This window comes from Ornithodoros turicata, chromosome 3 (assembly GCF_037126465.1).
Source record: "Ornithodoros turicata isolate Travis chromosome 3, ASM3712646v1, whole genome shotgun sequence".
Taxonomy (NCBI): domain Eukaryota; kingdom Metazoa; phylum Arthropoda; class Arachnida; order Ixodida; family Argasidae; genus Ornithodoros; species Ornithodoros turicata.
The window spans coordinates 99,551,676-99,574,415 of NC_088203.1; the positions used below are offsets into that span (position 1 = coordinate 99,551,676).

At 46.3% G+C, this 22,740-nt stretch overlaps 2 protein-coding genes across 2 annotated transcripts; both read right to left on the minus strand.

Annotated features, from left to right (window-relative positions):
• Positions 1 to 3,010: 3,010 nt before the first annotated feature.
• LOC135388976 (coatomer subunit epsilon-like) lies at positions 3,011 to 8,235 on the minus strand. The gene is made up of 10 exons (XM_064618866.1): positions 8,051 to 8,235; positions 7,765 to 7,931; positions 7,603 to 7,702; positions 7,356 to 7,405; positions 7,234 to 7,287; positions 5,881 to 5,962; positions 5,588 to 5,743; positions 4,288 to 4,356; positions 3,200 to 3,274; positions 3,011 to 3,128 (listed from the first exon to the last, which is right to left on the minus strand). The coding sequence occupies exons 1-10, from the start codon at positions 8,165 to 8,167 to the stop codon at positions 3,087 to 3,089; spliced, it is 912 nt and encodes a 303-aa protein (XP_064474936.1). The 5' UTR covers positions 8,168 to 8,235; the 3' UTR covers positions 3,011 to 3,086.
• Positions 8,236 to 10,402: 2,167 nt separating this feature from the next.
• Positions 10,403 to 12,280, minus strand: LOC135389763 (neprilysin-1-like). The gene has a single exon (XM_064619794.1). It carries the CDS (start codon positions 12,278 to 12,280, stop codon positions 10,403 to 10,405), a length of 1,878 nt encoding a protein of 625 aa, XP_064475864.1.
• Between the last annotated feature and the right edge of the window lie 10,460 nt (positions 12,281 to 22,740).

Below are 22,740 nucleotides of genomic sequence, written 5' to 3' on the forward strand. Positions count from 1 at the left end.
GACTGGGGTAACTGTCTATAGAGGTCTAAGAGTCTACTGAGCGAGATGCATTGCGCAAATAACAATATTTACAGCGTACTCCTGCACTGGTATATTAAGGGGAAGTTCAGAATGAACCCCCAAAAAGCACTTTTTACCACGTTTTTGTAGGAACAGCAGGGCTGGAACCCCAGAATGAGAACACTCTTTCTGTTTTCCTTTTAAATCTTAAATGCAAACCTAATGAAGCACATACATGCTTGAAGCTGGTCATTACTGTTCTAAAATTTGCCTGCTAGTTGGCATCCTTCTTTTGCTTCTTTGTTTAATGTGTTTGGTTTCGTACACGGAAAAAGGTAAAAAGTAACGGTAAAAGTACGGTAAAAGGAACACAATAATTCAGTAACGGAATTTCAATGTATTGTGTCAATTATGCAAATATCTTTTGAGCTACTACATTGGCCAGTGTACATCTCACACAGAATTCTTTCAGACCTTACTACTATACAGATAATTTTGACTTTCACTTCACAGTTTGTAACTTTATTGCTATTATTATTATTATATTCATTATTTCCCTTTCCCACATCACCACCAGCACTGGGGTAGAGTATCGCCCCTGGTGAAGGAAACTCCCCATTCATCACCTACAAATAAAGTTGTTTGTTCATTGCTATTTTTTAATTTTTAACAAAGTGCTTGCTGTGACTACCTCCTCACACTAAGTGCAAAAGTCTGCATACAAAACCACTGTCAAATAACATGGCCAGCATCACCCAGTGCACACCGCAACCCCATAGTGACAACACTCGTCAAAACTGGCATCTTTCAAGCCTGCATATATTTTCATTGCTATTTAGTGAAGCCATGTGTGCAACCACAGTAGAGAGCACACAGTAATCTCAACACTGAGATTCCTCAAAAGTGTGCGGAATTTAGGATGTATCGCAGAATGAGGAATTCGGAGGGCAGAGACGCGAACGCTTTCCATTCTGGCCAATCCGAGCGTTCGCGGAGGGGTTTGTTTGGTGCCGGCGGGCCTCCCCAGCACGACAGCTATATCACGCAGGGAACCTTTGTCCTTTTGTAGCTGTGTTCTTTTCGTTTGCACTCCTTGCACTCCTTAGAGGGTAGCACCTGTGCATTCGTTTCAGAGAGTGCAACTGACACCCCTGCACCTTTGCATTTGTTTCAAGGTGCAGCTTGCTCCATTTCTGCACCAAACCGAGAAACCACTGCACCGTCGATTAAATAGGTGCAAGGGTGCAGCGAACAAGTCGAGCAGACGACAGGATTCACGACGTAAATTTGAACGGAGAGCGCAAGTGCTGGGTACAATCTTGACATAGCAACAACGATGAAATGTTTGCGTTTGCACTCTGGCTGCAAACGCATGTGTGACCGTCTCCTCTCGGCCGCGCCGGGAATGCTTTTTGAAACGCATGTGTAAATGAGCCTTAAAGGAGTACAGAGGGCCATCCAAAAAAATTTCAGATTGAGACATCTGATGAAAGTGTGTGTGTCATTATACCGAATAGCGCGAAAGGTTTTGATGTGTGCAATTTGTTTCCCAGAAAAAAACTCACATAAACATGGCTCCGCGCGTTCACCCTTAACTCGCCACTCCAGCTATAACGAGGATGAGGAGGTATGATGGCATGTCACCGATGACGGTATAGGGAGAACTCGTTCTGGTTCGCCGGTCAGTGAGGGTCAGCGCCTTGTCCCTTTGCCGCCGTAAACCTGTTTTGCCAGTTCTCCCGGAGAATTGGGGATAGAAGGAGCGACCGAAGCATTACCGAGCAAGGAGAAAGGCTTTATCAGAACCCCGAACAGCGGAGTAGCAGACAACATTTCTCTAGGCCAATCAGCGAGCGTTCACGAGGTTCCAGGCAGATCACAGGCTGGTACTGCTCTTCACCACCGTTGCGCACAGTCGCTTTTTGCGGCGTATTTTAAATCCAATTTCCGCGATAATTATGACTCTGTGGTGTAAATTACTTCGCATGGTGCATCTTACTGGCCTACTTAACAGTTTTATAGGATGAAAACTGGGTGTTAAAAATTACTTCTGTGCTACTTTAAGAGTCCCGTTCCACAAAATTGCTGCAAACACGAATTACTGTCTACTTTCAACACTAACTTGGTTTATAATGTATGCAAATAAATATTTGTGAACGTACGATTCCAAATATTTCCTTCAAAATCGTAATGGACACGATGCTCGGGCGCTCTTTCTGTGCCATAGCACCGGCTGCTCGTCGGAAATGTAACGCAGATAGTGGCGGAGTTTGGCAGCAGTAACAATTTTATGTCAATATCGTTTTAATGTATCATAAAGTGAAGCCAGTACAACGAACATATAACACGGCACAAAGTACGTCGCAACGAGTCTGTATAAGCTTGCATGCGTGATATCTCTGATGAATAGAGCCTGAAGTTTTCGGGAAATTTTTTTCGCAAAATATGGGGGGTAAAAATCGGGTAAATAAACGCGTGCACTAAATTCATGCGAATTCGTGTGAAAAAACTTCCAGTACGCTAAAATCAGGGAGAAATTGGGCTCAGTTGCTCAGACTAACTTTAACGGTTTGGTACAAACGGTGATGCAAGTGCATTTGCTGCCAAACAAGTTCGTTCGTTCCTACAGGCATCCCAGGGAGGGCAATTTCCTGGGGCTCTCCCTAAAGAGGCAACCTTCAATTCGGGGCGAAAATTCGGGGAAGAATTGGGTAAAACCCTAAAACTTGAGGCTCTACCGATGAAGCAAGAGTACAAGGGCTGGACCGGGACAAAGAATCTTACTGGGAAAAATATTTCAGACTGGCATACTTCCACCACAGCAGGCTAATTATAGCTCGAAATTCCCAGAGTGAGTGGATAGCTGAAATGTTGAACTGAAATCTCAACAATGTTTGACACTGTCGGGGACACCTTATCAGTATCCTTCCCTGTAAGGCATATGACCAGCGCTGTCCGGCTTTACACACTAAAGTCGTGCAAGAGTGCAAGGTGACACACTTACATCACAGAAGTTCTGAACGGTAAATTGTTTATTTTTGAAGGAAGATGTACCTGGGATGGTAGGAATGCCTTGGCGAGCCACCTTAAGGTGCATACTGCTTCACGAGCCTGTCAAACTCGTGTTCCTGGTAGAGCAGAAAGGATGCTTAATATACATGCGCACAGTGTCATTTTAAACACTGAAGCAGCAACGTACCTTGCTTTGATATTCTTTTATAAACGGATGACTGTAGTTGGAGTCCCGCAGCTGGCTCAAAAGTCGGCTGGTTACCTTAAAGAAGAGAGTGCAAGGCAGCTAGTTGTACGTATTATGTATTACTATGACTGGCAAAGGTAATGCAAACCAACATGCACTCTACAACACTGAAGGAAACAGAATTTTTTTTAAAATAACAAAAACACATGTCCGAGGACAGCTGACTACACAGCTCAGCAACAAGCCAAGAAGGCACAAGTCAAGTCCAGTCCAGTCACACTGAACAAGTAAAGAAGGCAGTTGAATTTAGGTGATGTACTGCCATCATTCAATTGATGCACAACTGCTCCATAGTTGCATTAATAGGGCCTGACTTTTTCGGGTTTTATTTTCGGCCAAATTCGGGGGGTAAATATCGGGTGATATTTTTCATTTAAAAATTCGGGTGTATTCGGGTTAAATCCCGTTACGGCATATTCTGTCGTCAGGAATACGGGTGTATTCGGGTGATTTTTTTTCGTTTAATAAAAATTTGTCTTAACATGGAACTAATGTTTAGCAATGTTATCAAACTTTATTTTAATGCACGCTTATGAGTGTGCCACGCGACCCGGATGTTTTCGGGTAGATTCAGGTTAAACCTGAATTTTACAGATTTCGTTCGGGGGGGTAAATATCAGGCGGATACGGGTTTAACCCTAAAAAGTCAGGCCCTATGTATTAATATTCGGGATGAAGCAAGGAAAACTTTTGGAAGTTGGTAGAGAGCTGTATTTGTTGCCCTCTCAATTTCAGTTCTTCATAAAGCTCGGGGCTTACTTATCCTTACAGCTCAAACAACACACAGGAAGACAGATACAAGTTGCTAACAGTGCATAGGAGATTCAGGTGAAGCTATCGTGTGCAACATCGCTGGACGCCTCAATTTAAGCTCTTCAAAAGGATGGCTCAGAGTAAAAGGTGTCCTCTGCATTTGCTTAGCCATGTGCTGCAGATTGCTCTCTAGTAGCTATCATGAAAAGAATGCGTGTAAAAAACGGACAGTCATGCGTGAGAGGCAGTGAAGGGTTTGCCGTTCAGGATCTCACCTCGGGGGTCTTTCCCAGGTACTGCGACAGGACCACCAAATTGATCAAGGTCTCCACGTGGTTACTATCCTGCATGCAAGACATCAAAATGACAGCAACGATATGTTTCCGCTTGGATAGGGTGAATATGGCTTATCGCGAGAGCTGTAAGTAACGCTGATATTTTGGGCGTGCCGGTATGACATGTAGAAGAGTGGAAGCGCAAAAAATGACATAGATGCATCACGTAAACCCCCCCAAGACTTGGAATCATCTTCACCAGCACGCTTGCTTCCTAGCCATTTTTTCATGACATAGATGACTGGAGCCTGAAGTTTTAGGGTTTTACCCGATTCTTCCCCGAATTTGCACCCCGAATTGAAGGTTGCCTCTTTAGGGTGAAACCCGATTTTTCCCAGGCAAATTGCCCTCTCTGGGATGTCTGTAGGTATGCCCATCTTACTTGTTTGGCAGAAAAATGTAGTTGCATCACCGTTTGTACCAAACCGCTACAGTTAGTTTGAATTAACTGAGCCCGATTTCTCCCCAATTTTAGCGTAATGGAAGTTTTTTCACCCTAATTCGCATAAATTTAGTGCACATGTTTATTTACCCGATTTTTTACCCCCCGAATTTAGAAAAAAATATTTCCCGAAAACTTCAGGCTCTATAAGATGACGGAGGAGACAAGCTGGTGCTTTAGAGCTCTAAGCATACCAAAAACCCATTTTTGACCCTCCGATTTGCCTCGTCGCCACTTTGACCACTTTGACCGGCAGAGTTTACGTGGTTTGACCCCAGAACACAATGTTCAAAACAGGTCCCCCAAACTCACCTCGGAAAAGCGTGCAACGAAGAAGGCCGCCACTAGATACCCCACTGTTGCCGTTCCGGATCACTTCAGCGTGCTAAGTTTAGCGGCAAAATGTTTTTGTTGTTTCTGCGAATGAATCTAGTCTTTATATGTCCAAATAAAACGCGTATAACAACTTTCTGTGTCGTGTTTCACTTTCTGGTCCCGTTTTTAAACGTGTTGAGCAATCGGAAGGATCTAGTGCACGGCTGCGTGCATCACATAGCGTACCTGTCGTACGAGGCGCCCATTTCTCCTTCGGTGACTTGACCTGGCTTGGATTGTACTTCAACTGGATCTTTAGCGCGCTACAATTTAACGCAAGCCAACGTCTGGTAACAATGGGGTATCTAAGGGCGGCCTCCGGCATTGCACGCATCGGGATAGGAACAAATACATGGGAAATGGCGACCTTTGGGGGACCTGGTTCAAAATATGCACAGAATATCCCGGGCTGCAGTCCTGTACCTTCTCGAGGGCTTCGTGGAGGAAAGACTCTGCCTCTTCATACTTTCCGAGAGCAACGTAAGCAGCTGCCTGTCCGTTCAACAGGAGAGGTGTGGTGGTGTTCTTCTCCGCCAATTCTTGGAAGATGTAGAATGCTTCTTGAAGCTTTTCGCCTCCCTTTAAAAGGAGTCATTGCAGCCAAGGGTCATCTCAGTTACAGGCCTGAATTCCGAGGCAAACGAGAATATCGAGAAATGCAAGAAGAAGGACGAGAAAAAGAAAGTTTCGCAAGGAGCACTGTTTCCATCACTCACGGAAGAGAGGTTCACCCAGGCCTGTGCCAACTGGGTCAGGGTTGCGTCATCATCTTTCTCCTGCATGCGTTTTAGCTCTTTCCTAGGGCACAGGATACATGTTAGTTGATAACAGTACGGTAGACTTCCATTAATACTGCTTCCGGTAATTCGTGTTCTTGTTTAATTCGATCGAATTCAAGGGTCCCGTTCGCATGCCCGCATGTTTCTATTGTTAAAAAAGTTTGTTATTTTGAACGTGAAAGCAGTCCACGTCGTACAATTTGATCGATGCGTCCGGGGCACCAGGGGTACCGGGGACCAGGTACCTGCATTGTACCGCACATAGCAACAGAAAAGTTTGCCCTGAAGCTCAGGTGGCAGTTTTGCTGTGTCCGGCCCGCGCAAGATGGCGGAAGCGAAGCTGAAGACGATTTCGCCGAGAGCGGGTAGTATGGGCGCGTGCGCGTATCAAGCACGAGCAAGAGCACACGAACGCACAAAAGTGACATTGACCTCGTTCATTTTTCCGCCTATATTTTAATTCCACCTTCGGATGATTCAACCAAATTGGACATTCCCGTCAGGGCTGAATCAACGGAAGTTTACTCTACAAGCAAAACTGAAAACAGGCATCCAAGCTACAGAAAACTAGGGTTTGTTACCGGAAAATGATAGCGGAACTACCCTGACTCCACAGGAAACAAGGGCTCAAAGGGAATCTAAACTATTTTTTTTTTTGCGTTAGCAGAAACTGAAGTTAAAATTAAATCCAAAGGTGCTAGCGCAGGTGTTCTCAACTTGAGGTGAATTCCTAAGTTCCCTAAATTCCATTCACATTTCTTAATTAGCAAATCAGAATGACCAAGGACCTAGAAGATTGGTCCCCGTACTTGCTGTCTGGACACGGATGACGAGCTTCGGATAACTGAGACGCAATCTAACGGTAGCGGGTTCGTTCCCAGTAATGCACTCTGGATTTCTGAACACTTGAACTCCGGATAAGCGAGACATTACTATATTTATGTTAGGGGCTGGATAAATTGCTGCTACGAAAGTAATGCTGTGAAACTGCAGCATGTACGTTTCCTGGGTGCAATACGGTAGCTTATCCAGAAGCCCAAGCACGGGAGGGGTATTGTAAAGAAAAGGATGACTGTAGTTATTATTAGTTATAAATAACAAAAAAGTAATTTTTTTTTGTGTGTGATTCTTATGACAGTTACACTGCAACAGATCAATGTATCATTACTGACATGCATGGAATGCACACGTAAGATAGCTTTGGGGTACCATAAAACATTTGGGGGTGTCGGGGTGGTGTAGGGTGCCTGGATACATCACTGTTAAGGATGACTAGCGGAGAATACTTACTTTGCTAGGTCAAGTCGGTCTAATTTTAGGTAACACTGCAGTGTCAAAGCTGAACTGCAAGCAAAAATGGTGATTTGTCAGTGGAACTCCGAGATGAGACTTATCAGGATAGTTCAGCATACCATTCCAGCGAGTCTGTCTGATGTAGCATTCTCAGAGCCGTCTCGTAGTTCTAAGGTTGAAAGATAGGTGGAGGCGGAAATGGCAAGTTTTTATATACCATGAAGAAATACATGAGAGGTATAAGGGGAAAACACAGTGGCACACTGACATTTGTTAATTTGCATAAAAAGATTTGACAGTTTCAAATGAGCAGGATACGCACTGTATATAGCAACTGAGAACAACAAATAATCACACCAAATGTACCTGTTCGTGGTAGTAGATCGTTGCAGCCACGAGGGGCAGGACAACATTATTTGAATTCATCGCCCTGGTCTGTTGTTCCAGTTCCTTCACGATACCATCTCTAGACGGAAGTCACGAGCACAGTGAAAAATGAACGGTTATATGAGTTCGTTCGGCGCTTACTTCAACGTTCTGTCTCCGGACATGTAGTCAGCAAGGAGTCGTAAGTTACGGAGCTCCTCTGATGCTGTACTGTAGATTTCATCACGTACAACACCATACTTTCGCTGGGCAATGTAGGCTCGGTAAAGGAACACATCTCGTTCGAGCTTGTATTCGGGGCTGACAGGCTGAAAGCATATCGTCCTGAACATCACAGAATGCTCAAAACTGTACAATATAATTACGGAGACGCTTGAAGCACGATGTAAAATGCTAGTTGGATATTTACCACGGAGTGTGTGCTTACCTTTCCTTTCTGTGCTTCATTTATGCAAAATTGGTAGTTCCCAATATAGTACGCGTTCTTAATATCAAAAAGTGGATCTGGCTGGGTCTGTGTGGACATTGCCTCGCTATTTTTCATAAAACCTCCCTCAAACACTCAAAGCCACCGTGGCGAGCACGACCGGAAGTTATCGTACTTAACCAAGCCGTAGCCGTAGCCTAGCAGAATCACAGAAGAACAGCGCCGCTGTATCACCGATATCGAAACCGGAACTGCTCAGCGGAACAGCGCAGCAAGTCAGGAACGAGTCGCGCGCGCGCGCATATGGCTGACAGCTAACCCCTAACTACTGTATACCCAAACTACACCCCAATACAGAGAGGGAGCACGACGTGGTTGACTGCTGTCGGCTACCGTCGGGGTGTTGATATTCGAGTGGCATTTTCCCTTTATTTCCTTTAAAAGATTGGGGTTTTGTTTTCTGTCCTTTTTCTTTTTTGACAGGCGCATTGGAAATGTTTTCCTTTTTTTTTTAAGGTTATGCTTTATTGAACCCGACAGCACTCACGTGAAACTGCAGTTGGTCGTCTGCAGACAGCGTGGTGATGGATTCAAATCATCCAAATCAATCACCTACAAAGCGCCGACTGGGGGTGGGGTGGGGGTGGGGGGCAGACCCCCTCCAGGAAGTCTACCCAGCTGACATGATGAAAGTTGATGAAAGTTTCGCGGGATATCCGAAGTGGCGCCGCCTCAGCGTTCGCGGAGCGGCCGAGCGGAACCGGGGAGTCGTCTGGTATCCCTTCCTCGAACTTAAAATATTCGATTTCTTTAACGCGACAGAGCCTGATCACCCTGACACAAAGCGTACCGTGTGCATGATTAGACGACGTGCTACTTATGAAAACTTAGCGCTATCGCCACAAGTGGCGCTGAGTGCGGCAGTGGATGGCGGCAGAGCCGTATATTAAAAGGGAGTATGGCCATTGGGAGGAGTCACAAAAAGAGGCTCGACCTGTCAATCACAGTTTCGCTCCACTGATTGGTTTGCTTTTTATGAAGGGGGCCGCCATGACACTTCAATGTCACCCAAAATGGCGACGAAAACAAACACAGTGAAGCGGGGACTGCGTGACAAAAAATTTTCAGACTACTCTGATCTTACGCTGGAAATGTACACCCTCGTATATGTTTCTTGGAAATCAGTTTCAACTGATGCTCACCCACCGATATCTAACCGAAGTTTTTTCGTCAGTGTTAGGCCTTGTGAACACGGCGATCACAACGAAATCATAACAAAAACGGCACTGTGCTGCACAATCTTGCTGCACAATTTAATTGCTGGATTTCATGGATATAATCATTCTTGCCTTTTATATTCCAACAATTCATGTAGATTTGTTTCAAAATCTTACCGACGACAGAATGTGCCCCCCAGCAGGAGGTCCTGCCGGCAGCAGTACAACGGAAGCACCCTAGGTGGCGTTCGTCAAATTTGCACCAAGAATCCACTAATTTTGCAGATAGCGAGAGGTATCCATTTCAATCCCATCCAATCCACTTGCCACCCAAAATGGCACTGCCCATGCTCGATAGGCGGGCAAATAGTGAGGATATGTTGATGGTAGCGCCCTATATTTCAAGCCTCTATTGGTCAGAAAGCTGAAAAGTGGGTGGAGCTTCAGGTATAGGCATGACCCATTAATAGCCAGAGGAGCGCCCTCTGGCAGAGCCGAACGGACCTATAGCGGCCAAAACGTGGGACCACTTTCTGGGAGACTCAGTCTGTCGTGCAGTGAAGAGCAGCGTACTTGACCATATCATACGGTCATAGCGGCTTGCTGCAGTCATGCTGCAGTCTAGAACTGCACTAAGTAAACGTATCTACCACATTTTTCGAAACACATCAACCATTACGCATCCTTTTAAAATGCCTCATTAGTCGTATTAGTCAACTTTTCAAAGCATGGCAAGGGCATGGTACGACACCACGTGTGTTACTATGAAATGAATATATGTGTTACTGGTATGTGGGGCTTGTCAAGCTGTTTCTAGCAGCTTTTTCCCCACGAACCAATGTATGTATTTCACATATTTGTACAAATAAAATATGTTAATGCAATAAACGTTAATATGACAATTTGCTTTAAGGATAACATTCGCGGGAACGACCGTGGCTGTATACGGCTGTATGACGTACAGGAGCCTGCAAAACAGTGAAGTGCTCGTCCAGGAGGACTCGGTCGACCGCCACTCGACGCTGAAGTTTCGCCGAATGCCACGCAGCCGACAATCCGAAGTTCCATGCAACCCACGCGTGTGAATTAGTCATTATAAGAACATCAATGTAACATCAAGGGCAGGACACCGAAATTACCAGAAATGACACTTTTGTGATGGGTTCATGGGCTCGTCCTTGCGGCAAGAGAATGTTGCACTAAAGTGGTCAGAATTCCTTAGAGGCACATTGCACCTCTCGACAGGTGGTGGATGGGTTGGATCTGGAGCTGCCACCCCGCACCACAATAGACACCAAGAAACAAAGAATATTTTGTCGGGCGTGAGCCCCTTCACATTGCCCAGCGACACACTGGGATTAACAGAGGCCTTCTTGTACGCGTTCCATAGCGAAGTTCTACCCATGTTGTCTGCAAGGTACTCGTGGGGGTAGTCTTTATAACGCCTTGCCTTTGGAGACTCCTCAATACTCGTGTTGAGACACGTAGTCCGTTTGTCGTACTCGGCAGTACTGCTGAACCAGGAGGTATTTATACCCTGCCCATCATAATCTTTTCCCTCCAGGTCGTAGCCGTGCATTATTTCGTGCGTTAGTATTGCACCCAGAGCACCGTAGTTGACTTCTGGAGGTGCTCCAAAGGCAAACGCCGGTCTCAACATGATGGCCGGCGGGATTACTATGTCATTGCGCACGGCTGAGTAAGCAGCGTTGACACGGTATATTGGAGCAGGTGATTCTCCTTTGGTCATAAAATTGTCCGCGTCACTCTCTACAAACTGCCAGATCTTTGTTGTCTTGAACTTGTTTACTTCCAGGTAGGCATCCATAAAATTACCGGTCAAGTCGGGGAGTGCTTGGTAGAAAGCATCGACTTTTTGCTCAGTGTCCAGTTCAGGCATGTAACCAATACTTTTGAAGAGCTGCTTGATCTTTTCTTGTGCTTTAGTCTGTGTTGCCTTATTGATCCAGGAGGATGTTCTGAAGGATTCAGTCACTTCTTTAATTATTGCACCCGTCATATCTTCAACTTGATCTATTCTCGATTCGTTGACAAGGCCGAAAAGAACCTTAGAACTCGCAGCATTTGGTAATTGGTTGAGAGTATTGTCGAGGCATGTAACCTTGAAGCCATTAACCGGAATGTCAAATAAAGCCGCTCCGTAGAGGTAGTGCGCGCTTCTCCACGTAAAGTAGCGCTTAAGATCATTTTCTTGAACCTCCTTGTTTTTGCCGAACAGTTTTAGGAACAGGTAATATTCAGTCGCCGATATATGTGAGGCTCTATTTTTGAGTTTTTCGCGCGAGTTCTTCGACAGGGCTTGGTTCCAAGGCAACCGCAGACCGGGGTCGTCATCGTCCCACATCGCCGACAATGAAGGCTTATGATAGTAACCGTCAACGTAGTTGTTCGACAAATCTACTATTTTCTTTTCCACGTCCACGATATTATTCACATCGTAAACTTGACCAGGGAATATCTTCGATAAAACCTTGTTGATATCATTCCGGCGTTGACCTACATTAGTCACTTCCGCTTTCGATGAAGTAAAGTCTCGATGATCCGTTATCAGTATGTGCCATCTTGGATCGCCGACTGCTCTAACTTGTTCCATAGAAAATATCAAAGGAATACAATAGACAAGGAGAAAGTTCATGTGGATATCCAACGGGTTCATCACGACGCTGGGGTTGAAGCCCATGCCGTGCTGCGTTAAAAAATCCCGGATGGTGCCGACTATTGACGATTGGCCTTGTGAACTAGTGCAACTCTTATAGTAGTGGACAGATTTTTGGTATCCTGTTTGTCCGGAAGTTGGAACCACTTCATTATCGAAGCCGTCTTTTATGGCGATGGTGACATTGTAGGACAGAATGCCAAGGTTCCCACCTCCAATGGTAGTGTACCATTGAGCCAGTGGTCGGTAAGAGAACGCGCCATTGCAAACAAAGTGGTAAAAGTTTTCACAAGGATCCTTTGTTGTGTCCACAGATACGCCCATAAGGTACCTCATGTGGTTGCAGTCCTCAGTATCGCACAATTTAGGGACTCCAGCGGGGGCGTTGCTTGCAGTGCTAGGCGATTGTGACGTGGTAGTTGTAGACGTCGTTGTGGTTGTAGAGGTCGTCGTTGTCGTGGAAGTTGTAGAACTTGTTGTCGAAGTTGTTGTAGAACTTGTTGTTGTTGACGAAGTTGTTGTAGAACTTGTTGTCGTTGTCGTCGAAGTTGTTGTAGAGCTTGTTGTTGTCGTCGAAGTTGTCGTAGAACTTGTTGTTGTTGTCGTCGAAGTTGTTGTAGAACTTGTTGTTGTCGTCGAAGTTGTTGTAGAACTTGTTGTCGTCGAAGTTGTTGTAGAACTTGTTGTCGTCGTCGAAGTTGTTGTAGAACTTGTTGTTGTTGTCGAAGTTGTAGAACTTGTTGTTGTCGAAGTTGTTGTAGAACTTGTTGTTGTTGTTGTTGTTGTCGTCGGAGTTGTTGAACTTGTTGTCGTCGGAGTTGGAGTACTTGGAGTCGCTGTCGTAGAAGTTGTAGTACTTGTGGTTGTCGTGGAAGTTGAACTTGTTGTCGTCGAAGTTGTTGTAGAAGTTGTTGTCGTCGAAGTTGTTGTAGAAGTTGTTGTCGTCGAAGTTGTTGTAGAAGTTGTTGTCGTCGAAGTTGTTGTAGAAGTTGTTGTCGTCGAAGTTGTTGTAGAAGTTGTTGTAGAAGTTGTTGTCGTCGAAGTTGTTGTAGAAGTTGTTGTCGTGGAAGTTGTCGACGAAGTTGTTGAACTTGTTGTCGTCGGAGTTGCAGTACTTGGAGTCGCTGTCGTGGAAGTTGTACTCGTGGTTATCGTGGAAGCTGTTGGAGGAGGTGGCCAAGTTACAGGTAGCGTCGTTCCCATGGGTATGTTCGGCGTTGTCGCTGTCCTAATGTCCGTTTTGCGACTGGGACTGCTTTTGGGTAAAGTGGCTGTCTGTAGAGGGGGAAGAGGTACTGTCTGATCCTCTGGTGGGATTCCTCGAGATTCGTTCATGAGCCAGATCGCAAGTAAGAATGCAGTGGTGGTTGCCATAAATAAGCCGATAGCCACAATAAGACACAAGTTTTCTCCTGACTCTTCATCCGCTTCTAGCACCTCGTCCTGGAAAGATACGGATGAAGTGAATTAAGTCATCAGCTATTTTATTTTATTCACTTACATATTTCCGAAGCCTAAAAAAGAATGTCATTTCAGACTATATGCACCAAAAGTCATCGAAATATGCATGAAATGCAATAAAACCTGCATGAACTAAGACAGTTTGATTTTGCTGCGCTATGTCATGTCTTCTGAGGCTGTTCCCTTGCAAACGCTTCCCGTGAGTGACTAGATGATGGAAACACGATGGAAGACATTGGACGACTCTACTTGTAGTTTTGATTACAACGCACTGTACAATGTAAAAGATTCAGTGGTTGAAACTCGGATTTTTTTCTGTCAGAATGTGCTTGTATCCTGAGAAACTTCTCTCAACGTCGCACAGTCACATATGTTTACATACAGGGTGTCCCAGAAAACGCGTCATTGAATTATAATAAAAAAACTACGCCACCTAGAATCATGCGGTCAACAGCATTTGTTCCTATTAGGTTTTTGCCACCTCCTAATGTGAATGTCATGTACTCCAAGTTTAATTATGTAGATATTTGCGAACTGAACTCGGAAATTTGCCAAGTAAAGGTCACTTTTTTACCCCACCAATATGAAGAGCGTGACGAATTCACTCAAATTCACGATAATTCACAGTGATATTCACGAGCTATCCCGTCGTAAAAAATAGCCGAATATCATGCTTTTCGGAGCACCGGACCATAGCGCGCGATGACTTTTTGAGCGCAATCGCTCTCAGTGCGACGAAAGGAGGTTCCGAAGCCAGTCCCCACAGAGTGATAGTAGAAAAAGTAACAGTTCCTAAAATTGGGAGAGGGAAAGCATTATCCCAGCGAAAGTCGGACGTGATAAGCCGTGCCTGTTTTATCTCTCTCTGCGATGTCGGGGAGGGCTGGGTTTCCAGCCTCCTTTCGTCGGACTGACAAAGATTGCGCTGAAAAATTCCTCGTGCGCTATTCTGTGCGATCTCCGTAGAGCATGATGTTCGGCTATTTTTTCCGAAGGGACAGCTCCTGAATATCCCTGGCAATTATCATTAATTTGACTAAATTAGACACGCTCTTCACATTGGTGGGGTAAAAAAGTGACCTTTACTAGGCAAATTTCCGACTTAAGCTCGCAAAAATTTACATAATTAAACTTACGTTACACGACATTCACATGAGGAGGTGGCAAAAACCCAGTAAGAACAAATGCCATTGACCGCATGACTCTAGGTGGTGTAGTTTTTTTTATTATAATTCAATGACACGTTTTCTGGGACACCCTGTATATGGAAGCAAACCACTTCAGGTAAGCAGGCACCAGGACCACCACTCAATACCGAGCGGAAGGTCCTGCGGGTTGACCAGAACTTCAAAAATACCTATATGCGCGTATATGCGGACGTCCTGCCAGTTTTATCAAAAACATACAACAAAACAACACAATCTTTTCATGCATTATTAAAACTGCATGACAAGGGAAAACGCATGCAAAACATGCAGATCCGCGGACTGGTCATCATCTTATTTATTGCACGGAACTGTTTATAAGGTAGGTAGCGAGGGAGTAGCTTTTTTTCACGCTAAATCCCTTCTGGAGTCAGTCGTTCGTTACGCAGTGTTTTCGATGCACGTCGTATCGGGATGTTGGATTATCTTTGTCACCACTTTATCCTACGCAGTGAGATTTCTGCACGACTTCTATCACATCAGTAGATTTCGCTCAGTGAAATCAGTAAACTTAGTGTGCATGCGCTCAGTTGCGGAAACCGGTTTGGCACCCTGGCTATAGCTCTATAGAAGCTGAAGTAGCAGGGGCTCAGCTTCTATTGTCAGAATCCGAGGTTTCTCGGCCGACCAATAGCACCTTCGACTGGCAGCAGCCTATCGCTCTCGCTCTGGAGCGCGCGCTCTACACTCTTAGAAATGAACTTCAGCGCATAGCACGCTCCTAGCCAACCTTCATGTCGAATGATGTCGTTATCTGCGCTGATTTGTTGAAAACAGGAGGCGTACGCCTTTTTTGTGACAATTATGAACAAAATAAGTGTCACAAAAAAGGCGTACGCCTCCCGTTTTAAACAAATCAGGGCAGATAACGATATCATTCGAGATGATGGCTGGCTTGGAGCCTGCTATGCGGCGAAGTTCATTTTTAAGAGTACCTTTGACTGGTCGAAACGCACACGCGCAAACGAATCGCCACGAAGGAAGGAAGAAAAACCGTAGCGTTACAGCATCCGCAGTTGCTTTTTTCTTCCATCTTCCTCCAGTTCAGACCGCTCCGGCTTAGACGAGTTCAGAAAATCCGAGAGTCCTTAGCGCCGCTTTGAACTGTGAGAGATTACTAATACGAAAGAAACGGGTGGCTCCCAAATTGTTCCGATTTCTCCCCTACCGGTCCAGTGTCCACGACGTGTCAAGGTCAGCGAAACGTGAACGGTTATTCTTCGGTCCTCCGCTCAGCAAGTGCCCAGGATGCAATGCGTGCGCAAACAACACTGGGATTTTCTGAAGTCGTCGGTCCGGACTGAAGATACTATAAGTAAGAGCACTCCGTCGTAGTACGAGTTGGTGTGAAACGACAGGTGAAACACACTATCTACCGGTTTGCGAGAGAAAGGGGACAAAAAAAAAGGTCATGTCGATTTATCACTTCGAGTACTACTCTTAAAAATTAACTTTGCTGCACAGGGCGCTCCTAGCCAACTATGAGATGAGATGATCTGTGTTGAACAGGTTGCTGCGGTAGACGCATTTCAGGCCTACCTTCCCCCATCACAGTATGCGAGAGCAGCATGAAGAATCAAGAGAGTTCCAACACGCCACATGCCTCTGCCTCTGCACAACAATGGCTCAACGCCAGATTCCCCGAGAAATGAATCTGAAGAGGAGGCCCTGTTCCATGGCTATCAGAGTTGGGCATTCGGGTCTTGAACGGCGTCGAAATCGGCTCTCAAGAGGCCGCTAGGTGTCTCCTCTCCGAGCGCAGTTGTAAGACTGTTCATCTCGATCATTCCACCCAAAGAGCGCTCAGAAAGACAAAAGCGCCAATCGAAGAAGAGGACCTTAAAGATGAGTCCACTAACGTATGAAAGCTAAACGTCGTGCAAAAGGACAAAGATCCTACGACATGGCCACCGTGTGCCTAGCCGGCTTCATTGTGTGGTACACGTTCGTTGCCGGTACCTACCAACAGTGAGACATCTCCCGTGTCATCCGGTTCACGTCGTATACGGTACCGATAACGCACCCTACTTCAAGAGAGATATGCTGATGCTCTTCCTTCCAGTTCGAATTCTCAACGCCAACGTCTTCGTTAAACTCTGAGCAGTCTTCGATGGCATTCTACCAAAAGAGGGAGTTCGAAGTGAACATCCCCAACAGACATCAGCGTGCTGCTATCTTGCAGGTGATCCGCAGTTCAATGGTACAATGGTTCAATGTCTGCAAAGAAGGCCTACAAGCAGCTCCAAACCGCCCCTGCATCCATCACGAACGCGTTCTCTGCTACGGCAACGACGGGTAAAGAGGCAAACGCCGGTGGGGTTAGATGCACTACGCCCTCAAGATCACCAAGGAGCCCTAGGGACTACGCTAAAGCGATCCCAACAGGTTTCGATGTGTCTTCGAAGACTTCAGATGCTTTATCATTGACGAGGTCAGCAGGATTGGGTCGAATATGCTAACAAAGGTCGACGAACGCCTCCGGCACAACCGTTCGGTGGAATGAACGCAGTTCTCTGCGGAGACTTGCGTCAGCTTTCGTCTGTGCAAAGCCCTGCAGAGATGCCCTGAAAACGCCCAAGGAAGACTCAGAGGGACATTACGTTCCCGTCCACGGCGACTCAGTAAACCTTACCGACGACGACATTAGCCTAATAGAGAGCTGTCTCATGACGACAGAAGCAGCTCGCAGACGATGCCTCAATGGCATACATCTCTTCTATACGCGACACCAAGGCATTACGACGTTTCAGTCGTTACAGACGGCGATGAAACCGACCTCAATTTACTTCGGCTACGAGACTCATGTCCTCGCAGGCACAAAGAGCAAGGGACCAACACCGAGGGAAGCCACAAGTGCCACAAGGAGGGAGTCGCGGATAAGCCCCTCACGGACGAGGTTATGCAACAACTAGCTACCTTCTACATTTGATATTCCCGAGAAGATGGTGCAGCGGGCAAGAGAGAAAAGAACATGATCATGGGGACCATTGACGTGCATAGCCTCAATGCACATACTACAGAGTCGCGATTGAAGAGGTACTCGACGAGTGACCCGTCCGCACCCTCTAAGAGACTTGTCACGAGATCTGGAAGGCTTCCGATGCGTTTCCCATGGGGACCATTGATCCAACGATGGAGTACGCTACCCGGAGTCGAGTCTCTAGGAGGGAAGAATCTATCCTCAATAGGCTCTGCCATAATGTCACCCGCACTCCGTCGCTGCCTTCCATAATGACCCAGAAAGCCACCCCTCTTACGTTCTAACTGCAACGTTGAGGCGTACATTCTACACAACTTCTTGACTGCCCAAGTGTACGAAGTCGAAGTTAGTATCTAGACATTGTTGTATGCATGAATGTTGTATAGATTTGAATATTGTTCTGGGTTTCAAACCTGTTCATCACAGGTGGTGTTTTCCTCGTGTGTGCTGAATGAAGACTTCTGTTGGTTGTGAGTAAGCAGCTGTGGCGTCAAATTCTTGTGTCCTGTGTTGTTTATTGCTGCATTCAACAATGTTTCTTGACTGCCGCCGTTTGAAGACCTCCTGCAGCCCGCTCAAGTCTCGTCTGACAAGCTTCGAATACTTGAACATCTATAGGTCGACCCACGTGGTGTGTGAAACGCTCCGTGAAAACAGCGCGGCGCGCAGTGGTTTGCCCAGAATTTCGTCCTTGGGGGGGCTCCGCAAGGGGGTGTCTTGTTTAGGGGGTGTAGGGGCGTCTGGATAAATCACTGAGCACGCGTGATATGCGGCCAGTCTTCGGTTCGACCGGCCACTCTTTTGCACAGCGTGAAGCTGAGAATCCTCTTGACGCGCTGTTTCACGTGCACAAAACGAATTATGTGCGTGAAATTTTGCGCCTAGCGTAACACGCAGCGTGTTACGCGCTAGAATACGCATGTGGGTTGGCCTTACAGGCACCCGCATGGTCAAAACTGTTTTGCCACAAGTGTTCCTGGGAGATGCCGATCTCGTGAGCAGCCTGTGACATCGTGTGCGCGATGGCGGAAGACCAGTGACCCTATACCTCTTGGTTCTGGCTACCTCCGAAATTTGACTACCCACTTAGCTATTTACCTGGCCGCCCATTTTGGCCGGCTTTCCCTGTCAAAATAAATAGTTTCCCCCGATTTTACTTCGTCCATGACAGTCACTCTCAAAGTCGGGAAGGTCTAACATGCCCTAGCGATGGGTAAGCAAAACGAAGTTTGTAACGTATGCGTACAAGTATACACTATCATCGTGGTGGTATATACATTACCAGGGCCCTCAAGAAGTTCTTTCTAGACACTATCTAGACACGAGACATCCTTCTGAGAAATCTAGTTTGCTGTCATTTTACACCTGTCTCGGGTCTCCTCTTCACTGTCCAGATGAGACACCAACCGCATGTGTATATGCTGCCCCGTTGCGGGCCCAGTTGGCACGCCTGATACTATCCCTGCTTTTCTTAGTCATTCTCGTACTGCCTGGCGAAGAGCTTGGCGCTCGACACAGCGCACACCTCTCGTTAATCCCCCTCCCCCTTTGGCTTACCCTCTCCCCCTTTGGTACACCGTTCCCCCTTTCAATGTAGATTTGCGCTGAGGATATACCCGACGGAGGAACCTGTACATACGCATTCAGAACGCGCAAAATGTTCGTTAACGCATAGCTGTAGCGGCTATGTAAAACGAAACAAATTCTAGAGGGGACGATGATGGCGATTTTTTTGGGTCGAAGCAAACAAGAACTCTTTGAATCAAGTGGGCAAAGCTCTCCTGGGAGTTCCTGGGTGTCATGCTAAGTGAAGGTGGGGAGACGAAAATATATTTCTGGAAACCATCTACCATGCAGTATTTTCGCTGACAATGGTCGTACGATTAGTCACGTTAATAAGCTTTGACAACAGATTTGATAGAGGCAGAGATAGTGATTTCAAGGTTTGGGATAGGGGAGGGAAGGATGAATTTCGCTCATTTCCTTCGTATGCCCCTGATAATATCTGAAGATATACTTCAGGAGGCTCCGCGCGTTTAACGATGACCATCGCTACGTGGGGGCTCAAGATCGGGGACCAGGCACCACAGAACGCTCATAATAACTAGAAACAAAGGGGGGCATCTTAACATGGGAGCCGCCATGATCGATACATTAGGCCTAGCGTGTTACGAACGGTGTCTAATTTTTTTTCATGTTTTTTCGTTTTTTCATGTCGCAGCCGTTTCTTCATGTCGCAGCACAAGGTGTAAACCGTACGACACTCGTTCCCTACGGAACAGGCCACGATTCAAGCGCACACGTGAGAGCAGACAGAACAAACACACTTCGCACACGGCATGGCACACGGAGCCCACAGGAAGCAAGGACGACTTTCGTTGGATTGGATACCATGGCGCCGAACGCGCCTTGTTTACACGTGGAAAGGCGGTGGCCCAATCCGGCCGAATCCAAAATCTCGATCATGGCGCCTCCCGGGCTTGGACATTGGGAGAGGGTCTCGCCTCCGTACAACTTATTTGCTCCCCCCCATTACTCTCTCCCAGCTTTTCTTCTAGCCTCTCTCCTTATGATTTCTATGCCGGGCACGCGTCCGGCCATGATGACGTTCCAATATGACTATGGCTATGATTAACTATTAAAAACGCTTTTCACAGCGTCAGAATGTCGAATGTGAATGTGAATGTCAGAATGTGAGTTGAGAGAGGGCGAAACTGGTGCCAGACAGCGGGCGTTCACACAATTTTTCTCAAGCCTAATACCGGACAGTTTTAATGAACAGTTTTTACCGATGCACCGCACGCCCTGCCGGTCAGGTACGCATCATTTCTCACACTTCTTTACCTGTTGTAAATATGCAGTTGAATCCATTGTGTAATCCATCCCGGACTCTTCGTCCAGCATTCTAGCCTGCATTAAAAAGAAGGGATCAGAGAGCAGACATCGGACGCCTCTTGTGAGCGAGTTATGTAATGCCCTCGGGCCTCTAAAGGTCTTAATAAATGAAATGAATTCCTCTCCACGCCAATGTTACTAGCTACCTTTTGTACAGAGGTTACCTGACATGCCCATGTTCGATGTCACGTCATGTATGGGTGAACTGTAAAAACTACAAAACTTCTCTAAACCCACGTTCCATACAGGGCACAGTCGGCTGAGGAATAGCTACGACAAACTCTCTCCATTGTCGGCACCTGCCTTATTCTACGATGATTGAACCAGAAAACCTTAAGCGGTACATCGTCTACGAGCGGACAAAAATACACGTTTGGAGTTCATGAGATACAGTACTTGGGCTATCGTATCGATAAGAATAGCATTCACCCAACAGAGGAAAAGGTTAGCGCCATTTGTAACGCCCCACAGCCACAGGACATAGGCAGAACTTTTATCACCGCTTTCTTCCGGGGGCAGCCTCGTCCTTGAGCCTCTACATCGTCTACTGTATAAAGGTGTTCAGTGGAGTTGGACTAAGGGAAACAAAATTGTTCTCAGTTCTTGACGTGCTACGACGTAAACTTTTCGAATGAACGAGCACCTCAGCTTGACCGAAGTATAAAAGCTTGATGGAAGCGCCACCGCAATTGCGCTGCATTCATTGTGACGGAACCAGCCCAGGCAATTAAGACACTGCATTAATTGAATCCGCCTTTTCAGAAAGAGCTGGCGCCACCGCTCGACTAACTTGTAAAGGAGTACATGGATGTCAATCATGGTGTCAACTAAAACTATGTGCCGTCTCCGTTGGTCATAAAGGGTTGTATTGATGAGGCACAGAATTGGAAGGTTAATTGGATATATATTGGATAAGTTCATTAAGCGTCCGGAATTCAATATTGTACCTGGAGGGTACTGCTCTGGCATCACAGTCTGGTACAAGGTTATTACAGGTGTGCTGTGTCCGAGCAGCGAGTAAACATTGGACTTCTGCTGTAGGTTCAGTCGTTCACACGGAAACCGAAAAAAGACCAACGTATCCCCCTTGCTGTATTTTGCTTTGAGACTTCTGAACGAACATGCTACTACTATGTTTATCAAAAATATTTCGAAATGTTGCCTCTAACCGCAAAAATATGAAACCGGACGCCATGTGGATACGAACGGCAGACGACGAATCACAATGAAATTGTTTCGCCGAAGTCCCGATATACGGCGCTGTCTTGTGCATGCTCAGTTAACATTTTATGAAATGGCCCGTTATGCTAATAACAGAGCTACAGCATCGCAGCTACAGAACGTCGCCAGACGCAAAATACGAAAGCCATTTAGGACATTATCGTATCATTTTTGAAAACTGGCAACGCTGCCAGAAGACTAGACGCTGTTCAGTATGAGCATAAAACACTACGGACAGCGAAAGCTGCATTCAGAACTACTTACCGAATCGGAAAAGCCTTGCGTAGCTGACTGAGTCTGCTGACTCGTCCAATGTTCGCCCATCGTACTTCGCTCTGTCATATGCAAACACGACTAAGCGGGAAGAATGGGAAGGATGCTCTTCTTCTTTGTTGATTTCACGAGCTTTTGAAGCCACGAGGCACGAGTCACGTTTTCTGCTTCGTCATCCTCTTCTTCACAAAAAGTAGCCTTTTCTCTGCCTTTTCCATGTACGCGTCATTCCTGGCGGCGAAGTGACGAAGTAACACCACGTGGACTTAGCTGGCATTTTATTAAAACTATAGCAGGATAACATTTGTTTAGCATGGTATAGCCTGCTCCTGTGGAAGCAAACAACACGTGATGCACCTAAAAAAAACACACGAAACAATTTCCACGTGCCACGTGCCACGTTTTCATGCCAACGATCATGGCGATGCCCGTACAGTTTGACGCAACACATTACATCCATTGCGAGAAGCGTCAAACCACATGCGCAAACACCGGCAAGGAGAAAGAGGTTGGAGACAGTGTGGTTGGAGAGTGTGACACGTGATTTCTTCGTTGGAATCCGTCTTTCCTCGTGCGCCCAACGGCGCGAATCCAAAGCCCCGGCTTCTTTCGGTGATGCTTTCCCGGTGGGATGCGGAAGAATCGTACACCGACATTTATGCCTGGAATGTTTCGGCAGTCGACGACGCAACACATTGCGGGAAAAAGCCTCACCAAGTCGCATCACAGTGGTGGTGGAGGTGGTTGTGGTTGTGAAAGGG

Bases quoted from the DNA above. Each gene is read 5' to 3' on its own strand.
- LOC135388976 (XM_064618866.1), bottom strand. From the start codon at position 8,167: ATGAAAAATAGCGAGGCAATGTCCACACAGACCCAGCCAGATCCACTT. The intron at 7,288-7,355 runs GTATGCTGAACT...TTTTGCTTGCAG, and splicing joins CAGACAGACTCGCTGGAATG to TTCAGCTTTGACACTGCAGT. The intron at 5,963-7,233 runs GTAAGTATTCTC...CCTGTGCCCTAG, and splicing joins GACCGACTTGACCTAGCAAA to GAAAGAGCTAAAACGCATGC.
- LOC135389763 (XM_064619794.1), bottom strand. From the start codon at position 12,280: ATGAGGTACCTTATGGGCGTATCTGTGGACACAACAAAGGATCCTTGT.